This window comes from Bufo gargarizans, chromosome 2 (genome assembly GCF_014858855.1).
Source record: "Bufo gargarizans isolate SCDJY-AF-19 chromosome 2, ASM1485885v1, whole genome shotgun sequence".
In the NCBI taxonomy this organism is placed as follows: Eukaryota; Metazoa; Chordata; class Amphibia; order Anura; family Bufonidae; genus Bufo; species Bufo gargarizans.
The window spans coordinates 457,201,851-457,223,967 of NC_058081.1; the positions used below are offsets into that span (position 1 = coordinate 457,201,851).

General features: G+C 37.6%; 2 protein-coding genes across 2 annotated transcripts in view; both read right to left on the reverse strand.

Moving 5' to 3' along the window:
* LOC122928299 (protocadherin gamma-A4-like) overlaps positions 1 to 22,117 on the reverse strand; it is a 299,736-nt gene that overhangs the window by 264,269 nt on the left and 13,350 nt on the right. The gene's annotated exons all lie outside the window — the stretch shown is intronic.
* LOC122928873 (protocadherin gamma-B2-like) lies at positions 2,434 to 4,959 on the reverse strand. The gene has a single exon (XM_044282165.1). The coding sequence runs from the start codon at positions 4,867 to 4,869 to the stop codon at positions 2,434 to 2,436; it is 2,436 nt and encodes an 811-aa protein (XP_044138100.1). The 5' UTR covers positions 4,870 to 4,959.

A 22,117-nucleotide genomic window follows, 5' to 3' on the forward strand; every position in this document is an offset into this window, starting at 1 on the left:
GCTCTTCAGTGACAAAATGCTGATTTCAGGCTATGATCTCCACGCTGGAGATCATAGCCTGAAATCAGGTATGACTCCCTGTGTCCCGCCAATGCCCTAGGTATTCTAAGGACCCCCACTGTGGCCCTGATCATGCCCCTATATTGTGCTATTGCTCCCCGATTGTGCCATTGCCCCCCATGATGCCCCCTACAGTAAATATGATGGCAACGGCTCCATTCCTGAGCAGCTGCCATCAGCACAGTGTCATCTGTAACTTATAGCTAACACTCTGCTACAACGGTCAAAATCGGTGCTGGCACCGATCTTGGCCGTTTAATACCATAGATGCCAGGGTCAGTAGCCGCCTACGGCATCCATAGGGTTGAGAGGGAGGGAGCAGTGATGGGTGTGTCCCGATGGTTGCCATGGCAACTGGATGCCTTACAAAGGTGTCTGGGCTGCCATGTACCTAAGGCATATGAGACCCCGAGGGTCTAATCAACCTTAGTGTAAATGTAGCACTGACTATGCAGTGCATTGCAATAGATGACTATTGAAATGCACTGTATATGCAAAAAAAGGAGAAAAAGAATGCCGAAACATGAGCCACACATCTAAAATATAACAAATTTATTTGAGAAGACAGACACAACACAATAAGGTTAAAATCGTGGTATACAACAAATCAAGGCCATGTGAACCATGTATCAGCACATGCCAACCTGACTCACCACAAATTCATAAACAATGCACTGTATATGCATCAGGGCCACTGGATCTTCAAGATCCAAATGGGTCTTGATAAAAAAAAGTTTAAAAAAAAATCAATAAAAAATTGTCTTTTCTCATATCTGTTCATTTATAAGTCATGAAAAAAAATGAAAATGCTACTAATCCCACACGGAAAATGCCATAAAAAAATTAAAAAACAATGATGGAATTGCTGTTTTTGTCAACCCACCACCACAAAAAAATTGCCCACTTCACCTCCACAAAAAACAGTATAAAAAGTGATCAAAAAGACATATGTAAACAAAAAGGAAACCAATGCAAACTAAAGCCCGTCCCACAAAAAACAAGCTTACATATAGCAACATTGGTGAAAAAATAAAAATGTTATGGGCCCTAAACTAATTTTAGTATATTTTGTTAGAAAATCCTGCTGCTGCTCCTTCCTTTCTGAATTTTATCATGCCCCCAAACAGCAGTTTGCGACCGGAAAAAATGCATGAAAAATTGTGTGATGCATTTTCTCCTATTACCCCTTATGAAAATGTTAAATTTGGGTTAAAGCTAATTTATATTGGAAATTATGGAGTTAATTTTTCAATTTGATAGCCATGTGTCTCTAAATTCTGAAACGTTTGTTGGGTCAAAGCATTCACTTCACCCCTAGATTTTTTTCTTGAGGAGTGCAGTTTCCAAAATGGGGTCACTTTTTGGGGTCTTCTTTCTAGGGGTACCTAAGGGTCTCTTCAAATATGACATGGCACCTGAAAACCATTCCAGCAAAATCAGCCCTTTATTAACAATATGGTACTCCTTTCCCTCTGCACCCTGTCAGGTGCCCATAAAGCAGTTTACGAGCACATATGGGGGGTTTAATCAGGGTAATAAATATTGTGATTTCTTTGGCAGTTAACTCTTGCTGTGTTAAAAGAAAATTTGATTTAAATAGAAAATCTGAACAAAAAAAATGTAATTTTAAAATTTTCCTTCCATTTGCTTTAATTCTTGTGGATAACCTAAAGGGTTAATAAAGTTTGTAAAATTAGTTTTGAATAACTTGAGGGGTGTAGTTTCTAAAATGGGGTAATTTAAAGTGACTCCATAACTAAACTTGTCCTCATAAAATTGCGTTTAGGAAATTTTGTTAAAAATTTTAAAATTTGCTTATAAACTTCTAAACCTTCTAACTTCCTAAAAAAATAAAATTACATTTACAAAATTATGCCAACATAAAGTACACATATGGGGAACGTAAAGTAATAACTATTTTATAAAGTATCACTATCTATCTTAAAATCAGGGAAATTCTAATTTTGAAAATAGCTAATCTTTCTAAATTTTCAGCAAATTTTAGATTTTTTTTATGCATAAAGGTAAAACGCATCAACTTGAATTCACCACTAATATGAAGTATGATGTGTCACGAGAAAACAATCCCAGAATGGCTTGGATAAGTAAAAGCATTCCAAAGTTATTACCAGATAAACTGACACATGTCAGATTTGAAAACTGGGGCATCGGCATTTGCTCCAAACTGGCTGTCGCTTAAAGGGGTTAATGATCAATCATGAATAATAATAATAATAATAAAAACATATTAATAAGATATTCAAAATGGTTCATCTTTTCCATCTATAAAGTAACGCTTAATAGAGCAATACACTTCCTATATGTCATATTAACAGAACTCACAATAGTATATGTAAAATGATGTAACAAATCTCACAGAGCCTTACTCACCTCTATAGGACTGCTTGAAGGAAAATTGTTTTGCAAGCTCTCAGTCCCTAATCCAGAATCCTCAGCATAAATTTGATTTTCTATAGGGATATCTTGATTTTGTCTCATGTAAGTAAAGTCACTTTCACCAGATTCTAAAGCCACACAGACATTGTATGAATAAGGTAGAGTCAATGTTCCATTTCCATACTGAGAAATCATTCTGGGATCAATGGGAGGATATAGGGTTGAACATAGAGGATCAAATGCTTGAAGTGGTCTAGACTTACATTTTGATATAATAACCAACATAATAGTTATTATAAACAGGAACGAAATAAGTGCAAGGGTGATGACTAAGTATAACTGTAAATTAGACTGAGGCTCCTCATCAGGGAGTTTCTCACTAAACCTGGGAACCACCTCCTGAAAATTGTTGGCAACAATGAGTTTTATAGTAACCATAGATGAGAGAGAGGGGTGTCCGTTGTCCTTCACCATCACTACTATTTTATGATTCAGTGTATCCTTCTGTTGAAAAATACGTGATGTCCTTATTTCCCCAGTATGCTGAGTGATGACAAAATAAGATGGTTCTGATTCTTGTAGAAAATGATAAGAGAGCCAAGCATTGTGCCCAGAGTCTATGTCTATGGCAACCACCTTAGTTATTAAGGAACCAGGTTCAAAATCAAAAGGCACCATTTCAAATGCTGCCATTCCACTACTGTCAATCGAAGGATATAAGATTTTCGGTGCATTATCATTCTGATCCACTATATGGATAATTAATGTAGCATTGCTGTTTAGAGATGGTGATCCATTGTCCTTAGCAGTGACTTGTATAAAAAACTCAGTCTGTTTCTCATAATCAAATGATCTCTGAGTATAAAGGACTCCAGTCTCTGTATTTATAGAAAGATAGGAGGAGGATGCCTGACTTTCTGTATTATTGCTAAAAATGGAATAAATTATTTTTGCATTGTCTCCAGTATCAGGATCAGATGCTTGTATGCTGTATATAGAGGAACCTGGTAAATTATTTTCTGGTAAATAAGCATAATAGATGGATTTAGTAAACATTGGTGGATTGTCATTAACATCTGATATTTCCAGGATGATAGATCTTTTACTAGACAGTGATGGAGAACCTCTATCAGTCACTAAAATAGTGATATTATAGCTAGCTACCTTTTCTCTGTCCATGGGACCAGCAGTGACGATTCGGTAATAACTCTCAGCGGATGATATCAAACTGAAAGGTCCTTCCTCCATAAGTTTACAGTCAGTTTCTCCATTTTTTCCTGAATCTTGATCATTGACTTTAATAAGGGCTATCATTTTACCAGGGTCAGAATCTTCACTTATTGGACTAAATAATGAACTAACTGATATCTCAGGAGAATTGTCATTCTCGTCTATTACCTCTATCAATACCTTACAATGAGCCATAAGGCCTCCTCCATCTTTAGCTTGCACAGATAATTCATAATTTCTCATCACTTCAAAATCTAACTTATCATTTATTTTAATTTCTCCAGTCACAGAGTTAATACTGAATGTTCCTGTACGATGGACATTTCCTGATGTTTTGCTAAAAGAATAGGTGACCAGTCCATTCATTCCTTCATCCTTGTCCGTGGAATTCACAGTGATTATTGCAGTATTTATTGATGTATTCTCATTTACGCTGACTTTATATACCGACTGTGTGAATATTGGGAAATTATCATTAACATCAGTAACTATTATCCGTATTAATGCAGTTCCAGATCTCATAGGTTTCCCTCCATCCATAGCTGTTAATATCAGCTCATGAAGACTCTTTGATTCTCTATCTAATGAACTCTCAAGAATTAGCTCTAGAAATATACTGCCATCTGGATTTCTGTCTTCACTCAGTGTAAAATATTGGTTGTCACTGAGCTTATATGATTGTACAGAATTAGAACCAGCATCTGGATCTTCTGCAGTTTGTAAAGCAAATCTGGTTCCTGGTGATGTTAATTCGATTGTCTCTACAGTAATTAGATCAGGGTAAAATACTGGAGAATTATCATTTATATCATGAATCTCTATTTTAATTTGGAAAATATTGAATGGATTTTCAACCACAATATCAAAGGTTAAGAAACAAGAATCTTCTGTCCCACACAATGTCTCTCTGTCTATCCTATCCTTAATATACATATTTCCATTATCTAGATTTACATACAAATAATTATCTGAAATATGTGACAAAATTCTCAGATTTCTAGATGAGAGCTGCTTAATATCTAATCCAAGGTCATCTGCAACATTTGCTATAACAGAGTCTTTCTTTATTTCTTCTACAATGGAATAATGACTCTGACCAGAGACTGAATGACACAGCCAAGAAAATAAGATAGACATTACTTGCCATCTGATTACTTTGCAGATCTGTGGATGAGGTTCCATGCTTGTTCCTTCTAATATCTGATATTTGTCTCTCAGATCTGTTGAATAATATTAATTATAATCCACTGGTGATGAACATGTAGAAATCCACTGTTGTCTTAAGATAACATCCAACATCAATGCTTGGCATTGAGAAAATCCAAGAATATGGCCTATGCCTCTGCTTGCAGTTCTGTAATGTGCATGAATGATGAAAATACCAGTGGATCTCTAGCTCTGCTTTCTTATTCTTATTGGATAAACAGCGGCGCTCAGAGGTATAAGTGAGGAACTGCAGGCCAGAATTTAGTTTCATTATTTTTTTTTTTGTATTTTGTGTTTAAAAAGAAACAAACTTATGAATACATCATACTATGACATAACTATGTATCAATATTGCTATAAAACAATATGTATACAAATTTTTGTCAAAGCATATCTGAAATTAAAAAATTAAGTTAAGATTCAAATAGTGTAAGATTAAATGTATGTATAAAGTAAAAAAGTATTTGCATGTTATAAAGTCATAGTGTACAACTATATAGTGACAACTTATGGTTTTATTAAGTCTCCAAACTAAAGGTCAAGCTAAATCAAATTAGACCTTTTTTTATAGATTATAATTGTGGTTGTTTCTGGTTTTAGTGAATTTCACTATTTCCCTCTATAATATTTCCCTTGTGAAATTAAATGATTACAAGGAATTTGTAAATGTAGTAATTCATTTATCTAATAAATTATGTATTTCAATATTACTTTAAAAGGGTTGTCCACTCCTTAAATATCTGATCACCATAGGTCTGGTGCCCTGCACTCTTGCTGATAAGCTGTTTCAGAGTTTCTCCTGCATAGGAAATTAGGAAATTAATGCTAGAACTGCAAAACTCCATCCGTTACATAGTGGAAAAAGCTGGTTACTGTAGTGCTTTTCCCTGTAACATCAATAAGAGCAGCCCTGCAGTAATAAGCTCTGTCCACTGCAAAATATAGTTTGCATTGATTTCCTATGCAGGAGATACTCTGAAACAGCTTATCAGCAGGGCACCAGACCCATGGGGATCAGATATTTAAGGGGTGGACAATGGTACTTGTTGATCCATAAAAACATTAATGATTTGTTGTTTTAATGAAGTTATGAAACATTTCACCTAGCTCCAGCACTTAGTTCCAGAGCCATAGCTACTCTGAAACTGATCAGATATACATGGCCTTACCTAAGGATAGGCTATAAATAGTAAAGGAGTACATAGCTCGTTTTAAATTTAAATGGTGAAATGTTTTATAATTTCATGAAAACAACAAATCATTAATGTTTTTAATTAACGCTTTCTTATTGCATGGATAAAATAATAGTTTTAACCTAATTTTTTGCAGATATTTTATACAAAATCACTTCATATGTTGTTTTGTAGTTTCATATTTTTTTTTATCTTTTATTAGTTTAAGATATTTGAATGTTTAGTTTAAACCTGCTTTCAAAAAGACATAGCAAACACACATGACCGATTGTTTAGTTTACAAAAAGTGTTTTCAATTTTACTAATTGAATTTAGTTGATTTGTAGCAAGACATAAAATGTGTATCATTAAATAGCATTTAGAATTTGAAACCACAACAATTTTGGCCAATTTCTAATTGAATAAAGGGCATTTGCTTAATTTTTTTTTTTTTTTTTTTTACTCTTCCAAAATTGTGTAAGGTAATAGACAACTAATAAATAAAGTTTACTCTTCCAAAATTGTGTAAGGTAACAGACAACTAACAAAGAAAGTTTAACTCTATCCATCGTTTATCCATTTTTAACTTTCAAGGTTGATTTAGTTTATTTTATAAATCCAAACACAAGGATCTAGTGCCTATAGCTGCAATTATAACATTAAAGGGAACAATTTTGGCTAATTTATAATTGGAGAAAGGGTATTTGCTTAATTTTTTATTTATTTTTTACTCTTCCAAAATTGTGTAAGGTAATAGACAACTAATAAAGAAAGTTTACTCTTCCAAAATTGTGTAAGGTAATAGACAACTAACAAAGAACGTTTAACTGTATCCATCATTTATCCATTCTTAACTTTCAAGGATGATTTAGTTTATTTTATAAACCCAAACACAAGGATCTAGTGCCTATAGCTACAATTATACAATTATAACCTTAAACGGAACCTGTCCGGTGTGTTCAAGCTATACACAGCATGAAATAGAATAAGAGGAGCTAAGCTGATTGATTCTTAGTTCTGTGACAAAGGATTCAGAAAAACGCATAATGGATGTATTTTATTCGTGTTCATTCTGGTATTTTACGTCAAGTAGGTGGTCCTACATAGGGACCAAAAGCCTTCCCTTTATGGCTTTGCATGAAGCAATAGCTTTCAAGCACTGATAGGAGCGCATCTTAGACTTCAAACCCCCAAATAAACTGGAATTTATTTGTAATACAAGTTATGCTGAACCTCTTCCAACAACCCATATATCAATCAGCTTAGCTTTCCTTCCTCTAAAACATGCTGCCTATAGGTTATTTAAAATTTTCAAGGTGACAGGTTTCCTTTAAGTACTTCCGTAAGAAAATAATTTTGATATGGAATCGACAGGAAAAAAGTTAAAAGAAATATGGTTGTCTTGAAAGTATTTACACAAAATACTGTATATAACACTATTCCTCTAAAAGTCTGCATTTTTATAAAAATAGAAAAACAAATAATAAGAAATAATGTACTATATATTGTATTATATTCCTTATATCCATGTTTTACTGTCACTAAGTTACCACATATTAATTTCTACCAAACAGTGGTCAATTGACTACTTCTCAAAAGTCAAGTAGGTTAGTACACCTGATTTAAACTGCCAATCTGTAAGCAAAAAACATCGGATTCCAAATCTTAGAGATTGGAAAACTTGCGATGCAAGGCAAGAACCAAGTTAATGGGCAGAATGACTCAAATGTCCCCAAAATTACGCTCTAAAATCTATTTTTGACTAAAAAATTTTTATGCTTAGCTATAACCAATATTACCCAAAAAACTAAAATACACATATATTACCATAACATATTTTATTGAATGACATCATTAAAAGATAATATGTAAATAAATAAATGTATGAATAATTATATAGCAGTAATGCGGTTAGCACTGCGAAAAAGCAGCTCCCCAGCAGTTCATAAATAAACTAAAAAAGGGGTTACTACATTAAACCCAATAAAGTGCAATTGCATATATCATATAGTCCATGATTTGAGCGAGTAAAGTGCTACTAAACACTATGTGGTAGGAAAATTATACAAACATTATCATGTATATACAATCATCAATGCTATTAATAAAACAGAGTGAATAATTAATAATACAAATATTGTATGAAAACCAATAGTAATAATTCCTATAAGGTGATAAGTGCAAAAATGATGCAAAAGTGCAAGTGCCCAGTGAAAAGTGACCATGCAGTGCGGAGTGACAAAAAATAATTATTATTATTTCTACTAATATTATTTGACCAAAATTCATATAACATACAAAAAATATTAATGCATATAAATAAATAGTCAACACCACAATATTGAATGCCCAAAACCCCAACCCACATAACACCCCAAGGTCTTGGTTCCTGCCCAATCCATCCATGATAATGGAGTCCATCCGATTTTTTCCATTCCATGCCAGCAGCCATGATTAACGACATACCAACTATACGTGGCATCTAGTTCTTTGCTGTGTTTCTGAAATACATAAGATCATTAGATAGCAGGATAAGACATATATAGAAATGAACTGTTAAAATGACCACATGAACAGTTGAAAAAGTTATCAGTTAAAACAATAGTCCCAAGCATCAGCTTTGGACCCAATATTAGAGATGGACAAAAAGCACCATGGAGCGATCAACAACCGAAAAACATCACCCACACAGACACTATAAAGGAACTATGTGTGCAAGCAGATCTCGATTTACATAAAAGGGGCAAAACTGATGCCCTCATTTAGACCCAAAGGAGTAATTGTATTCAACAAAAAAAAAACAATTTGGTGTTTTTTTTGGGCTAGTACTTTTCTCCAATTCCCTTCTCTTAGGGAAACTAAAACTCAGTCAATACCCCGGACCCATAAGAAGGTACCATCTGAATCATGCCTCTCTTTGAAGTGTCTAGGCAAGGTCTTCAACTGTGTGCTATCATCCTCATCTTTGGCTGCCATAATAGAAAGTACATGCTCCCTGACCCTTCTTTTCAATTGTTGAGACGTCATTCCCACATAAATAAGGTCACATGGGCAGGTAGCCCAATAAATGACCCCAACCGTCGTGCCAGTAATCAGGTGTGTAATCCTAAAGACTTTGGAGTTACGGAAGTGGGTTGCCATAACCATGTTGGCGCAAGCCACGCATTTCCCACATTCTTTTCTTCCCCAGAGGGCCCCCTTGCTCCCAAAAAGTCCCACCTCTTTACGAGCATATTAACTGTGGACCAATTGGTCACGCAGATTCCTAGCTCTCCTGAAGGTTATTGAAGTATGTGGGGGCACCACTTGTAACTGGGGGTCCAACATGAGAATATTCCAATACTTATTCAGGGCTGTATTTACCTCCTTCCATTTATTGTTGAATCCAGTAATAAATCTAATTTGTTGCGGATCTTGGCGGGTTGATTTCTTGTGGAGATCACCTTTCTTTGACAGTCATGCTCTCTTATAGGCCGTCTTAATGTAACGCTTACCGTATCCCCTCTCTACAAATCTTCTACGAAGATCATCAGCCTGCAATTCAAACAGTTCATCGGATGAGCAAATCCTGCGAGCCCGCAGGAACTGCCCCACTGGTTTATTATTGATCAAATAACCAGGATGTGAAGAACCCGCATGTAAGAATGCATTAACAGAGGTTTCTTTTCTGTACAGATTAGTTCCAATGTGTCCTCCCAATTCCACCTGGAAGACCACATCCAATATCTACATCCGGGCCACCTTGAAGGTAAGTTTGATGTTTTTACTATTGTTGTTCAATAATCGAATATACCGTCCAAACTCATCCTCAGTCCCCTGCCATATAATCAGTATGTCATCAATATATCATCCCCAATATTGGACCTTGTTGGCCCCTGGCAGGGGATCAGCCTGGAGGATCTCTCTCTTCCACAGTCCCAGAAACAAATTTGCATATGAGGGCGCACAAGATGCCCCCATTGCGGTGCCCTGGAGCTGCAGGTAGAAGGACCCCCCAAACAGAATTTTTTTTTTTTAGGGCATAGGAGTTAGGGCATATTTGAGAAGGGTGAAATTGAAATTACACTTCTCCTTACCCATACTCGTGGTCTTTAAAAATAATTCTGTTGCCTCTAAACAATCTTGATGTTTGATGGATGTGTATAGAGATTCCAAGTCGCATGTGGCAATAAGCATATCAGGTTCCAGGTGAATGCCCTCCACTTTCCTTAAGACATCCATGGTATCATTCAAATATGAGGGCAACTCCTCCACCAACAGTTGCAAGAAGTAGTCAATAAATTTACAAATTGTGTCATTCAGACCGTTCACCCTTGAGACGATGGGTCTATCAGGTGGATTCAGCAAGTTCTTATGTACCTTGGGTAGAAGGTAAATGGTAGGAATTACAGGGTAGTCAGGCAAGAGGTGGGAACTCTGTCTAGCAGAGATAATGCCAGCCTCAATTATTGCAGAATTAGTTCCAATTCCTGCTTAAACTTAATTAGGGGTTGAATGTCAACTTCTTGTAGCAGTCACCATTCTGCAACTGTCTGCAGGCTTCTTTCTCATACATGGCAGTTGGCCAAATCACAATGTTCCCACCCTTGTCCACCTGTTCGATAACTATGTCACCCCGTTTTTCCATATCCTTCAATGCTCGTCTCTCCCCCCTGGTACAATTATCCCTACCTCCATGGTAAGAAATTTGAGATAGCTCTCCCTCAATCAATTTAACAAAATAACCCACATTTGGGTGCAAAGATAGCGCTGGAAAATTCATGGATTTCAGAATCATAGTTTTGGGGAACTCACCATATTGTTCTACTGCTTCTTATTCCTCCAATAATGATGCTAAAATGGCTAATGATTCCTGTTCAGGTTTTGTAGTGCTGTCGAATTGGAGAGGTTTAAGAGAGAAATTGATGAGACCTTTCTGGTCTGGGAAAAACAAATCAAGGTTGTCAAAACCAGAAAGTTCCAACGTGATTTGTAGGACATGGAGAGTAATAGAATCTATCGGTGGAAATATAAGACGCAGAAGGGGAGGTTACGTCCTGCATCGATGTCCTTACGGACCTCCATGAGCGAGGAGGGAAGTCTGTCCGGGCAGGACTCACGGAGATACCCAAGGAGAGACAACAAGCGCAAGATGGCGGATGTCAAACAACCTGGGGGTAAAAGACGCCAATATTGCAGACAGCAATTGCAGGTAATTAATTTGTCTGATTGAGTCCTATGGATGATCAACTGTCAATATAGGGGAATGGCTTATCCTTCTTGCCTACCTGCAATTTTGACTACTGCTCTACAGTGACGGATTTGCACCTTTTCACCAGACGTCTCATTTTCAAAAAAATCTTTTATCAGAAGATGGACCCCAATCTCACTACACAACCTGAACAGGATGCATTAGCCATTTTAAAATCATTATTGGAGGAACAAGAAACAGTAGAACAATATCGTGAGTTCCCCAAAACTATGATTCCGAAATCCATTTTTCCAGTGCTATCTTTGAACCCAAATGTGGTGGGTTATTTTGATATTTTGGTTGAGGGAGAGCTATCTCAAATTTCTTACAATGGAGGTAGGAATAATTGTACCAGGGGGGAGAGACAAGCATTGAAGGAGATGGAAAAATGGGGTGATGTAATTATCAAACAGGCGGACAAGGGTGGCAACATTGTCATTTGGCCAACTTCCATGTATGTGAAAGAGGCCCACAGACAGTTGCAGAATGGCGACTGCTACAAGAAGTTGGCATTCAACCCCCTAATCAAGTTTAAGCGGGAATCGGAACTAATTCTGCAATCGGGGGGTGAGGGGGGCATTATCTCTGCTAGACAGAGTTCCCACCTCTTGCCTGACTACCCTGTAATTCCTACCCTTTACCTTCTACCCAAGGTACATAAGAACTTGCTGAATCCACCTGGTAGACCCATCGTTTCAAGGGTGAATGACACAATTTGTTAATATATTGACTACTTCTTGCAACCGTTGGTGGAGGAGTTGCCCTCATATTTGAAGGATGCCATGGATGTCTTAAGGAAAGTGAAGGACATTCACCTGGAACCTGATATGCTTATTGCCACATGCGACATGGAATCTCTATATACATCCATCAAACATAAAGATTGTTTAGAGGAAACAGAATTATTTTTAAAGACCACAAGTATAGGTAAAGAGGAGTGTAATTTCATTTTGACCCTTCTCGAATATGTCCTAACTCATAATTATTTTCTGTTTGCGGGGTCCTTCTACCTGCAGCTTCAGAGCACCGCAATGGGGGAGTCTTGTGCGCCCTCATATGCAAATTTGTGTCTGGGGCTATGGGAGAGGGAGATGCTCCAGGCTGATCCCCTGCCAGAGGCCAACAAGGTCCAGTATTGGGGACGATATATTGACGACATACTGATTATATGGCAGGGGACTGAGGATGAATTTGGATGATATATTCGATTATTGAACAACAATAGTAAATACATTAAATTTACCTTCAAGGGGGCCTGCACAAAATGTGGAATTCTTGAATCTGGTCTTCCAGGTGGATTTGGAAGGACACATTGGAACTAATCTGTACAGAAAAGAAACCTCCATTAATGCATTCTTACATGCGAGTTCTTCACATCCTGGTTATTTGATCAAGCATATACCAGTGGGGCAGTTCCTGCGGGCTAGCAGGATTTGCTCATCCCATGAACTGTTTGAATTGCAGGCTGATGATCTTCGTAGAAGATTTGTAGAGAGGGGATACGGTAAGCGTTGCATTGAGACGGCCTATAAGAGAGCATGACTGTCAAAGAATGGTGATCCCCTCCACAAGGAATCAACACACCAAGAGCCATAACAAATTAGATTTATTACTGGATTCAACAATAAATGGAAGGAGGTGAATAAAGCCCTGAATAACTATTGGAATATTCTGGTGTTGGACCCCCAGTTACAAGTGGTGCCCCCACATGCTTCAATAACCTTCAGGAGAGCTAGGAATCTGCGTGACCAATTGGTCTGCAGTCACTATGCTCGTAAGGAGGTGGGCCTTTTTGGGAGCAAAGGGGCCCCCTGGGGAAGTAAAGAATGTGGGAAATGCGTGGCTTGGGCCAACATAGATAGGGCAACCCACTTCCATAACTCCATAGTCGATAAAGTCTTTAGGATTACATACACGATTATTTGCACGACGGTTGGGGTCATTTATTGGGCTACCTGCCCATGTGACCTTATTTATGTGGGAATGAAGTCTCGACAATTGAAAAGAAGGGTCAAGGAGCATGTACTTTCTATTACGGCAGCCAAAGATGAGGAGGATATCACACAGTTGAAGACCTTGGCTAGACACTTCAAAGAGAGGCATGATTCAGATGGTACCCTCTTACGGGTCAGGGGTATTTACCGAGTGTTAGTTTGCCCAAGAGGAGGGAATTGGAAAAAAGTACCAGCCCAAAAAGAAACAAAATAGATTTTTTTTGTTGACTACAATTACTCCTTTGGGTCTAAATGAGGGCATCAGTTTTGCCCCTTTTATCTAAATCGAGATCTGCTTGCACACATAGTTCCTTTTTAGTGTCTGTTCTTCGGTTGTTGCTCGCTCCATGATGATTTTTGTCCATCTCTTATATTGGGTCCAAACCTAACTCTTGGGACTGTTGTTTTAACTGCTATTTTTTTTATTGGTTCATGTGGTCATTTTAACAGTTTATATATATATATATATATATATCTTATCCTGCTATCTAATGATCTTACGTATTTCAGAAACACGGCTAAGATCTAGATGCCCCGTATAGTTTGTATTTCGTTAATCATGGCTGCTGGCATGGAGTGTGACAAATCGGATGGACTCCTTTTTTAATGGATGGATTGGGCGGGGAACCAAGACCTTGGGGTGTTAAGTGGTTTGGTTTTTTTTGGCATTCAATTATGTGGTGTTGACTATTTACTTATATACATATATATTTTTTTTATGTTATATGAATTTTGGTCAAATAATATTAGTAGAAATAATTATCATTATTATTTTGTGTCACTCCGCACTGCATGGTCACTTTTCACTGGGCACTTGCACTTTTGCATAATTTTTGCACTTATCACATTATATGAATTATTACATTATTATAGTTTTTTATGCAATATTTGTATTATTTATTATTCACTCTGTTTTATTATTGGCATTGATGATTGTATATACATGATAATGTTTGTATAATTTTCCTGCCACATAGTGTTTGCTAACACATTACTCGCTCAAATCATGGACTATATGATATATGCACAAGCACTTTATTGGGTTTAATGTAGTACCCCCTTTTTTAGTTTATGATAGGATGTTCATGACTTTTTGATATTCGGCGACAGGCTCCCCCATTATTATGTGTGGACATTGGAGGGTGTAGCCCTACACACTTTTATATACATAGTATTATTACCACATCTGTGATGGCAGCGAAGGACTCAGCATCTGTTTAGCTCAGCGCGTAGGGGTCTCTTTTTTTGCGCTGTTATTGTGACATTACTGGTTTCCATAGCTACAGTGCTGAGTGCTAGGCACTGATAGAGGAGTAGTGGTAGACTCCGATCATGTGACCAGTATAATCATGTGAGCGCTCGAGGATCACACAAGATTTTGCCGTCTATTTTTGTGAGATGGGACGGGCGGATGTTACGAGGTTTCAGATTCACATATAGTATCGTGTGACGTGAGTGCTCACAATCACCAATTACATGGGGTATTTAAGAGGATCTGGGAGGCAGGTTAGACACGCCCCTTGAGAAAGCGGAACGAAACGTGCGTCGGGTTGCGCTTGCGGCAGGTCCAGGCTTGAGCTCCTCACTTAACATTAATCAGGTATTTGCTGCTATTTGGCGGTATTTGAGTTAGAATATAGGCATGTGGTTTTCCATGCTGTAACCTCTTTCACCTATTGGGTTCTTGTAACCCTTGCGGTCCTACCTGTATTACTACGTTGGAGTGCACTTCCTACTTTGTTTTTTGAGGAGTCCCTTATGTCTTGTTTATGCATTATGTTAATAGCCATATAGGTTACTCCTAGGGGGGATTCTTAACCTTGTGCACTGTACCTGCTGGGGAGCTGCTTTTTCGCAGTGCTAACCTCATTGCTGCTATATATTTATTCATACATTTATTTATTAACATGTTGTCATTTAATGATGTAATTTAATAAAATATGTTATTGTAATATACTGTATGTGTGTTTTTGTTTAGTTTTTTTGTAATATTTTATGCTTAGCTATGTAACATACATTTAAATATAAAAACTTAATACTAAAACAGGCCAACATCATTTATAAGGTAAATTAAAATAATAACTATATTTTTAAAGTCTTCTCCTTTATAAACTTTTTTTTTTTACTAAAGGACTGCCTGCCCATATAACATTTATTTACCTATAATTGTGTCTCTTTTTTATGAGTTGATGTCGCAAATAAATTTTATTGAGCTAAACATGTACAGTATACCCAATGATATCTATATATTGTGGGGTTTTGCTCTGGTAGACAGGATTAGTGGATGCCGTATAGAGACAACAAGAAGTTCTTTGGATCAAACAGTTCAGTGTTTTATTCACACTTTAGGCAAGTGACAAAACAAGCAGTCATAAACAAGCAAAAAAATCACCTTGCGGTGTTGATGGTAATTCACACCATGCAGCATTTCTGCCTCAAAGAGTCCTTGACCATAGCAGCAGCAATCTGTTTTTACATCAAACAGGTAACAAGCCTTCATCCAGACACAAGGCTCTGATATCCGAACATAGAGCCTCTGCCAGACTCTGGTTCCACACACTCCAGGATCACACTTTCCAGGATCCCACTCTCCACCCTCTCTCACTCTGAGGTTTATTATATTCTCAGGTGATTGCAGCACCTGGTATTGCCTCAGGCTTGGCAACTGATGTGGAAGATATGGAAAATCCTGACATACACCTCCCTTATCAGCCATGAGGCCTGTCACTGCCTCACAGTATTTGGGGAGGGGAAAAGAACATGCCCATTGCCATATGTGATCACAAGAAATAAATTAGCTGTTCCTTCAGTTTCTTTGAAAATTGTATCAAGTCTAACACCCTGTCCCCCAAGAAATTGAACTATGGTAGGAGCTAATATATGCGAGTGCAAATCTGGCAGTAGTCATGAGAATAGATATTGCCATACCCTTCATGCTAACTACTAAATCTTGCTAAAAATAATATGAGACTTGCTTTGTCTCGCGTCTATGACATTACACTTTGTTAATTGTTCCAAAATCTCATTAACAAAACTGAGTTCAGCTTCAGATTTTGGAACAATAATTTATGTGCATAAATGAAGTGTTATGTCATAGACGCGGGACAAAGCAAGTCTCATATTATTTGTAGCAAGATTTGCCAGGCCTCAGTGGGGCCCATACAGTTTAGCACACTGTGGAGGAGATATTGTAAGTAAAGTATTCAAACTAATCAGTTTCGGATAAAGCAATCCAACCTGATTTTCTCAAGCCTAATGGAGACGATATAACCTATCAGCATCTGTCTACCCACTACACTCTATGTATTTAGTATATTTAAAAATATAGTCTAAAAATACTATGCATTTAGAAAGTTTTCAGCCGACTTAACTTTTTTCAATTTTTTTTTATTTTGCGGCCAACAATCTGCACTCAATACCTCATAATAAGCAAGAGAAAACAGAATTTTAGAAATTTGTTGCAATTTTTGTAAAAAAGAAAAACTTAAATATTGTATAGACACTAATCTATCGATGGTCTAACAAAAAAAGAGGCTATGAGCTTTTAAAGTTCCCATCAAAAACATAATTTTATTGGATAAATTTAAACATGACAATGGGATCTAAGAATTAAATCGACAAAATAGGATTCAATAATTATGCCAACCAAAACACTAGCAGGCCGGGTGTATGCAAATTCAGAGAATTGCACCATGCTCTGTAATACAACTAATACAAGGTCTGTTTTCATATAAGGCCAATTAATACATGCCAGATAACACAACAAGTATACATGTGCTGAACAAATGCAAGAAACTATCAGTGTGCTAATCAAAACCCCCTTGCACCTACCCTAACAATAACATTTACCTATTGAGGTGTAATAGTGATCATCAATACAAATAAATGTTTGGTCACCCTATAATGCGGTAGTCAATGCACGTTTCATGCGAGGCTCGTCAGGAGAGGATTTATATTATTTATTTTACAGTGCATGGTGTGATTGTCTATATTTGTATATAGCTGCCCTGCTTTTTTTGGCTGGCACAATTATTGGATTCCATTTATTTTTGATTGTCATTTTTGTATTTATTCCCAAAAAATTATGTTTTTAATGGAGAACTTTAAAAGCTCATGCCATTTGTTAGATTGTCAAAGATGAGCAAAGTTTTTCAATTCGGCTGCTTTGCCAAACTTTGTCAAAAAGTTTGATTTGTTAAGAATTACTTCGTAATGAATTGCATTCCACTGTATGGAGTGGGCGCAATGACATGGAATGGCGATCACGTCACCCCTGTTTCTTAACCCCTCAGATGCCACATTTCAATGCAGCATCTTAGAGTCACATTCAGGGGGTTAATCAAAGGTTAAAACAAATATATATATATATATATATATATACATACACTCACCTTATCTATTTGATTGTGGGGAGGCCATTACGGCCATCTTGATTGAAGAAAATGGGCTAATTATTGCATGCACTGACGTGATGATGTCACCAGGACATCACGCTGGACAGGCGTAGTGATGTCATCACTGATGACCCGACCAGAGCCTATACAATGTGTGCGTATGCACTCACATAACCACTACTCCCAACGCCTCCGAAGGCTAGAGCTTAACATCCTTAGTGGAAAATAATTTGTTGACACAATCATCTTCTTAGTCTAACGATACACCCCATCCCAAGGTCTGTCAACTACGCAAAATGTCTAAGTATGTTAAAGAGGCATGTCTAGTAGTCAACTCTGAGAGACTTTTTATAAGTCATGGGGAAAGCACTTTTATGCCTTTTTATATAATCAGACCACAATTGTAATCATTTACATGTTTTTCTGAGACATAACTGTCTACCAATGTTTGCAACAATCTAACATTTCTATCTAGGTGCGTTATTAATTTACTTTGTCAATGAGTGTATTTTAGGTCTTATTTTTATGAAAAAAGTTGTATATCATTTTACTATTTTTTAGATACATATAAGTTAACATTAAGCTGCAGTTGTACTCCTGTCCACTATAATTTTGTCAGTTATGTCTATCCATATAAATACATTCCCACCACACTCTCACCTGTATGGATAATTGGACATTAATGACATTTATATAAACATTCACAATTTGTGGACAATACATTTGTCCAGCACCATTTATATACATTTAAAAGCTTGAACACCATGCAAAATAGTGTACCACAATATGAAAAACAGGAAAGATATATGTAAAATCCACACAAATTATTTTAGAGCAAGCTGTAGGATAAACATGTTTATCATGAATACTAAATCATGAATAATATAATGCTCCCAATGCTTTATCTGACATAAACATAATGTGTCCCACCAGAGCCAAAACTGCACTACAAAGCACACAAGTACTGGCACACAAATCACACCAACCCATTTGTGACTTTCATTTAAAAATAGTTTCCTAACAAGGGGGTTGACCTCTTGAAGAATATCAAGTGGGAAGCTGTAAAAAAATTCAAATAGCGTAGAATTGGAAAAAATACACAATTTCACAATTTTTTATGGGGCTTTTATTGTGCTCCTCTGGTATAAACTGACCTGTTACTGTACCTTCATTCTCTGGGTCAGTATGATTACAGCAATACATCACTTGTATGGTTTTACTTGCATTTTAATGCTGAAGAATTAAAAACTTTGGAAAAAAATATATTTTCTGCATCGGCATACCAACTTTTTTTTGCATCCCTATTTTAACTTTTTTATAGTTATGTTTATGGAGCCATTTATTGGGCAGTCTTTACTTTATATTGGTAGCATTTTGGAGTGTGTTTGATTTTGTGTTCACTTTTTATTTAATTCTGTATGGCCATTTTTCCTTTTTTTTTTTTTTTCCTTTATGGCATTCACTAGAGATGAGCGAATCTTTCAAACATTCGATTTGGCCGGTTCACCAAATTTTATGGAAAAATTAGTTTCGATCCGAATTTATTCGCTGTGGATTGCATAAAAAAACAGCTATTTCCTGGCTGCTGAGAGCCTTTATAGTGGTGTAGAACACTATGCCTTGTAGGAACACGCATATGGAGTCTGCTTTGGTAGTGAAATAATACTGTGAGTCCGTATGACATGCGGATGACAGGCGGCGCTCTTAGAATCACTGCACACTTTAGTTATTCTATTAAACGCGTATACAAGATGACCCCCCCCAGACAGAGTCACTGATTAATTTGCCCTTCCTCTGATCCGTAAGAACAATAACCCACAAAAACATATCCTGTTTGTGGAGCATACACCTTCACTCGGTCAGCATTTGCTCAATAGTCCATCAGTATTGCTAATGCAAAAAAATAAAAACGGAGTGGGTTTTAAACAGAGATGACACGTGAATGGAATATTTGCATGTCTTCTGTGTTTTGTACCCACTCCTGATTTTGGCTACCAAATCATAAGTCAGTTCTGATGGGACCATACAGGCCTTACAGTTGGTACAAAGACAGGATCCATTGTGTGTCCCATTTTTCCTTCCTTCTGAAAGATCAGAAGTAAGGTCAAATAAATGATGATGTCAGCCAAGCCAAAAGGCAGAATAGTGGCCCAGTCATGAAGTGGGAAGGGTGGGAACAGCATGAGAAGTCCACAGGGTGGACCTATGACATAGTGGTGAAGTGGAAGCAGCATGAGGAGACTACAGAGTGGCCCAATGACAGGGTCTGGATTTTTCAGCAGTATGAGGAGGCCACCGAGTAGCGCAATGACAAAGTCTAGAGTTTTGGCTGGTAAGTGAGGGACACTGGATGGGTGATGTGACCGTTAATACGTTTGTTTACAATTGAATGAGTTATTATATGTGGTTCCTGGTCTACTTGAGGCACTATTGCTATGTACTTTACTAGGCTCTTTGCCTGTGTGTGGAAACTTGCTGTATCTATTTCTTTCACTTTCTGTTACTAACTTGGAGCACCATTTACACTTGTGTATTTATTTGTTTAATTACATTTGTTGCTTCCCCTATATGTATTCACGTTTATCGGTCCCCTTCCCCCTGTTTCCGTATTTCATACTTGTTTTACTCCACCCAATGATGTAACACTCCATTATTTGTGTTTTATTGTGTTGTTCTAATAAAGCATATATTTTTTGCTTACATATGGTCGCTTTTTCTTTGGTGATCTGGGTATACACATAGTGTTATGGGTTGTGGCAGCAGTATGAGGAGGCCACTGAGTGACATAATGATCAAGTCTGGAGGTGACGGCATGAGGAGAAAGCCACTGAGTGGCAAAAAGACTGAGTCTGGAGGTGGCGAATGCAGCAACAGCATCACGAGAAGGCCACTGAGTGGCATAATGACAGAGTCTGTAGACGGCAGCAGTATGATGAGGCCACCGAGTGGTGGCAGCATCAGGAGGTTGTCATTGTTTTTATGTACTTTTTGTATATTTGTTGTCTCATAATATATATTTTCCTCACACTTTCACACGTCACACAACCTCATACAACATCATTATGTCCATACAGCAAAAGGAGTTTTTCAGTCACCCATCATTTTTACCAAAGAAAAATAAAATGTAAATAAAAAATTTCACCACAACTTCATTTAGTTCATACATCAAATGGAGTTTTGCAGTCACCCATCAACATTGCTGACAAAAAAAAACACTTTTAAAGAGTGGTACAATGACAGAGTCTGGAGGCGATGGCGGCAGCAGCATAATGAAAAGGTCACCAAGTGGCACAATGACAGAGTCTGTAGATGGGAGCAATATAATGAGGCCACTGAGTTGCACAATTACAGAGTCTGGAGGTGGCAGCAGTATGAGGAGGTCACCGAGTGGCACAATGACAGAGCCTGGAGGTGGCGGCAGCATAAGGAGGTTGTCATTGTTTTCATGTACTTTTTGTATATTTGTTCTTTTATAATATATATTTTCCTCACACTTTCAGACATCACACAACCTCACACAACGTCATTCTGTCCATACAGCAAAAGGAGTTTTTCAGGCACCCATCATTTTTACCGGGAAAAAAAAACACTTTGAAAGAGTGGCACAATGACATAGTCTGTAGATGGCAGCAGTATAATGAGGCCACCATGTGGCAAGGTGACATAGTTTGGAGGTGGTGGCAGCATCCGGAGACCACAGAGTGGCAAGGTGACATAGTGTGGAGATTGCAGCAACATGAGGAGACCACAGAGTGGCAAGGTGACATAATAAAGAAATGGCAGCAGCAAGATACCACAGAGTGGCAAGGTGACATAGTGTGGAGATAGCAGCAGTACAAGGAGACCATAGAATGTCAAGGTAACATAATGTGGCGATGGCAGCAGCAGGATACCACAGAGTGCAAGGTGACATACAGATGTAGCAGGGGTAACACACACACTCCTAACTCAAAATTTCTTAACTCATCGCATTATCTTGAAACAAAAGCCATTGAAAAGCAATTGCTTAACGCATTTAGTTGCATTTAGTTTATATAACATGTCTCATAAAGCATGTGTGTTAACCCTGCTACATCCATAGTGTGGAGATGGCAGCAGCAGGATACCACAGAGTGGCAAGATGACATAGTGTGGAGATGGCAGCAGCAGGATACCAAAGAGTGGCAAAGTGACATAGTGTGGAGATAGCAGCAGCATTAGGAAACTACAGAGTGGCAAGGTGACATAATGTGGAGATAGCAGCAGCAGGATACCACAGATTGGCAAGGTGACATAGTTTCGAGGTGGCGGCAGCAGCATAAGGAGACCACTGAGTGACAAGGTAACATAGTGTGGAGGTGGCGGCAGCATGAGGAGGCCACAGAGGGGCAAGGTGACATAGTGTGGATATGGCAGCAGTAGCAGGATACCACAGAGTGGCAAGGTGACATAGTT

Coding starts and splice junctions, on each gene's coding strand:
- LOC122928873 (XM_044282165.1), bottom strand. CDS start 4,869: ATGGAACCTCATCCACAGATCTGCAAAGTAATCAGATGGCAAGTAATG.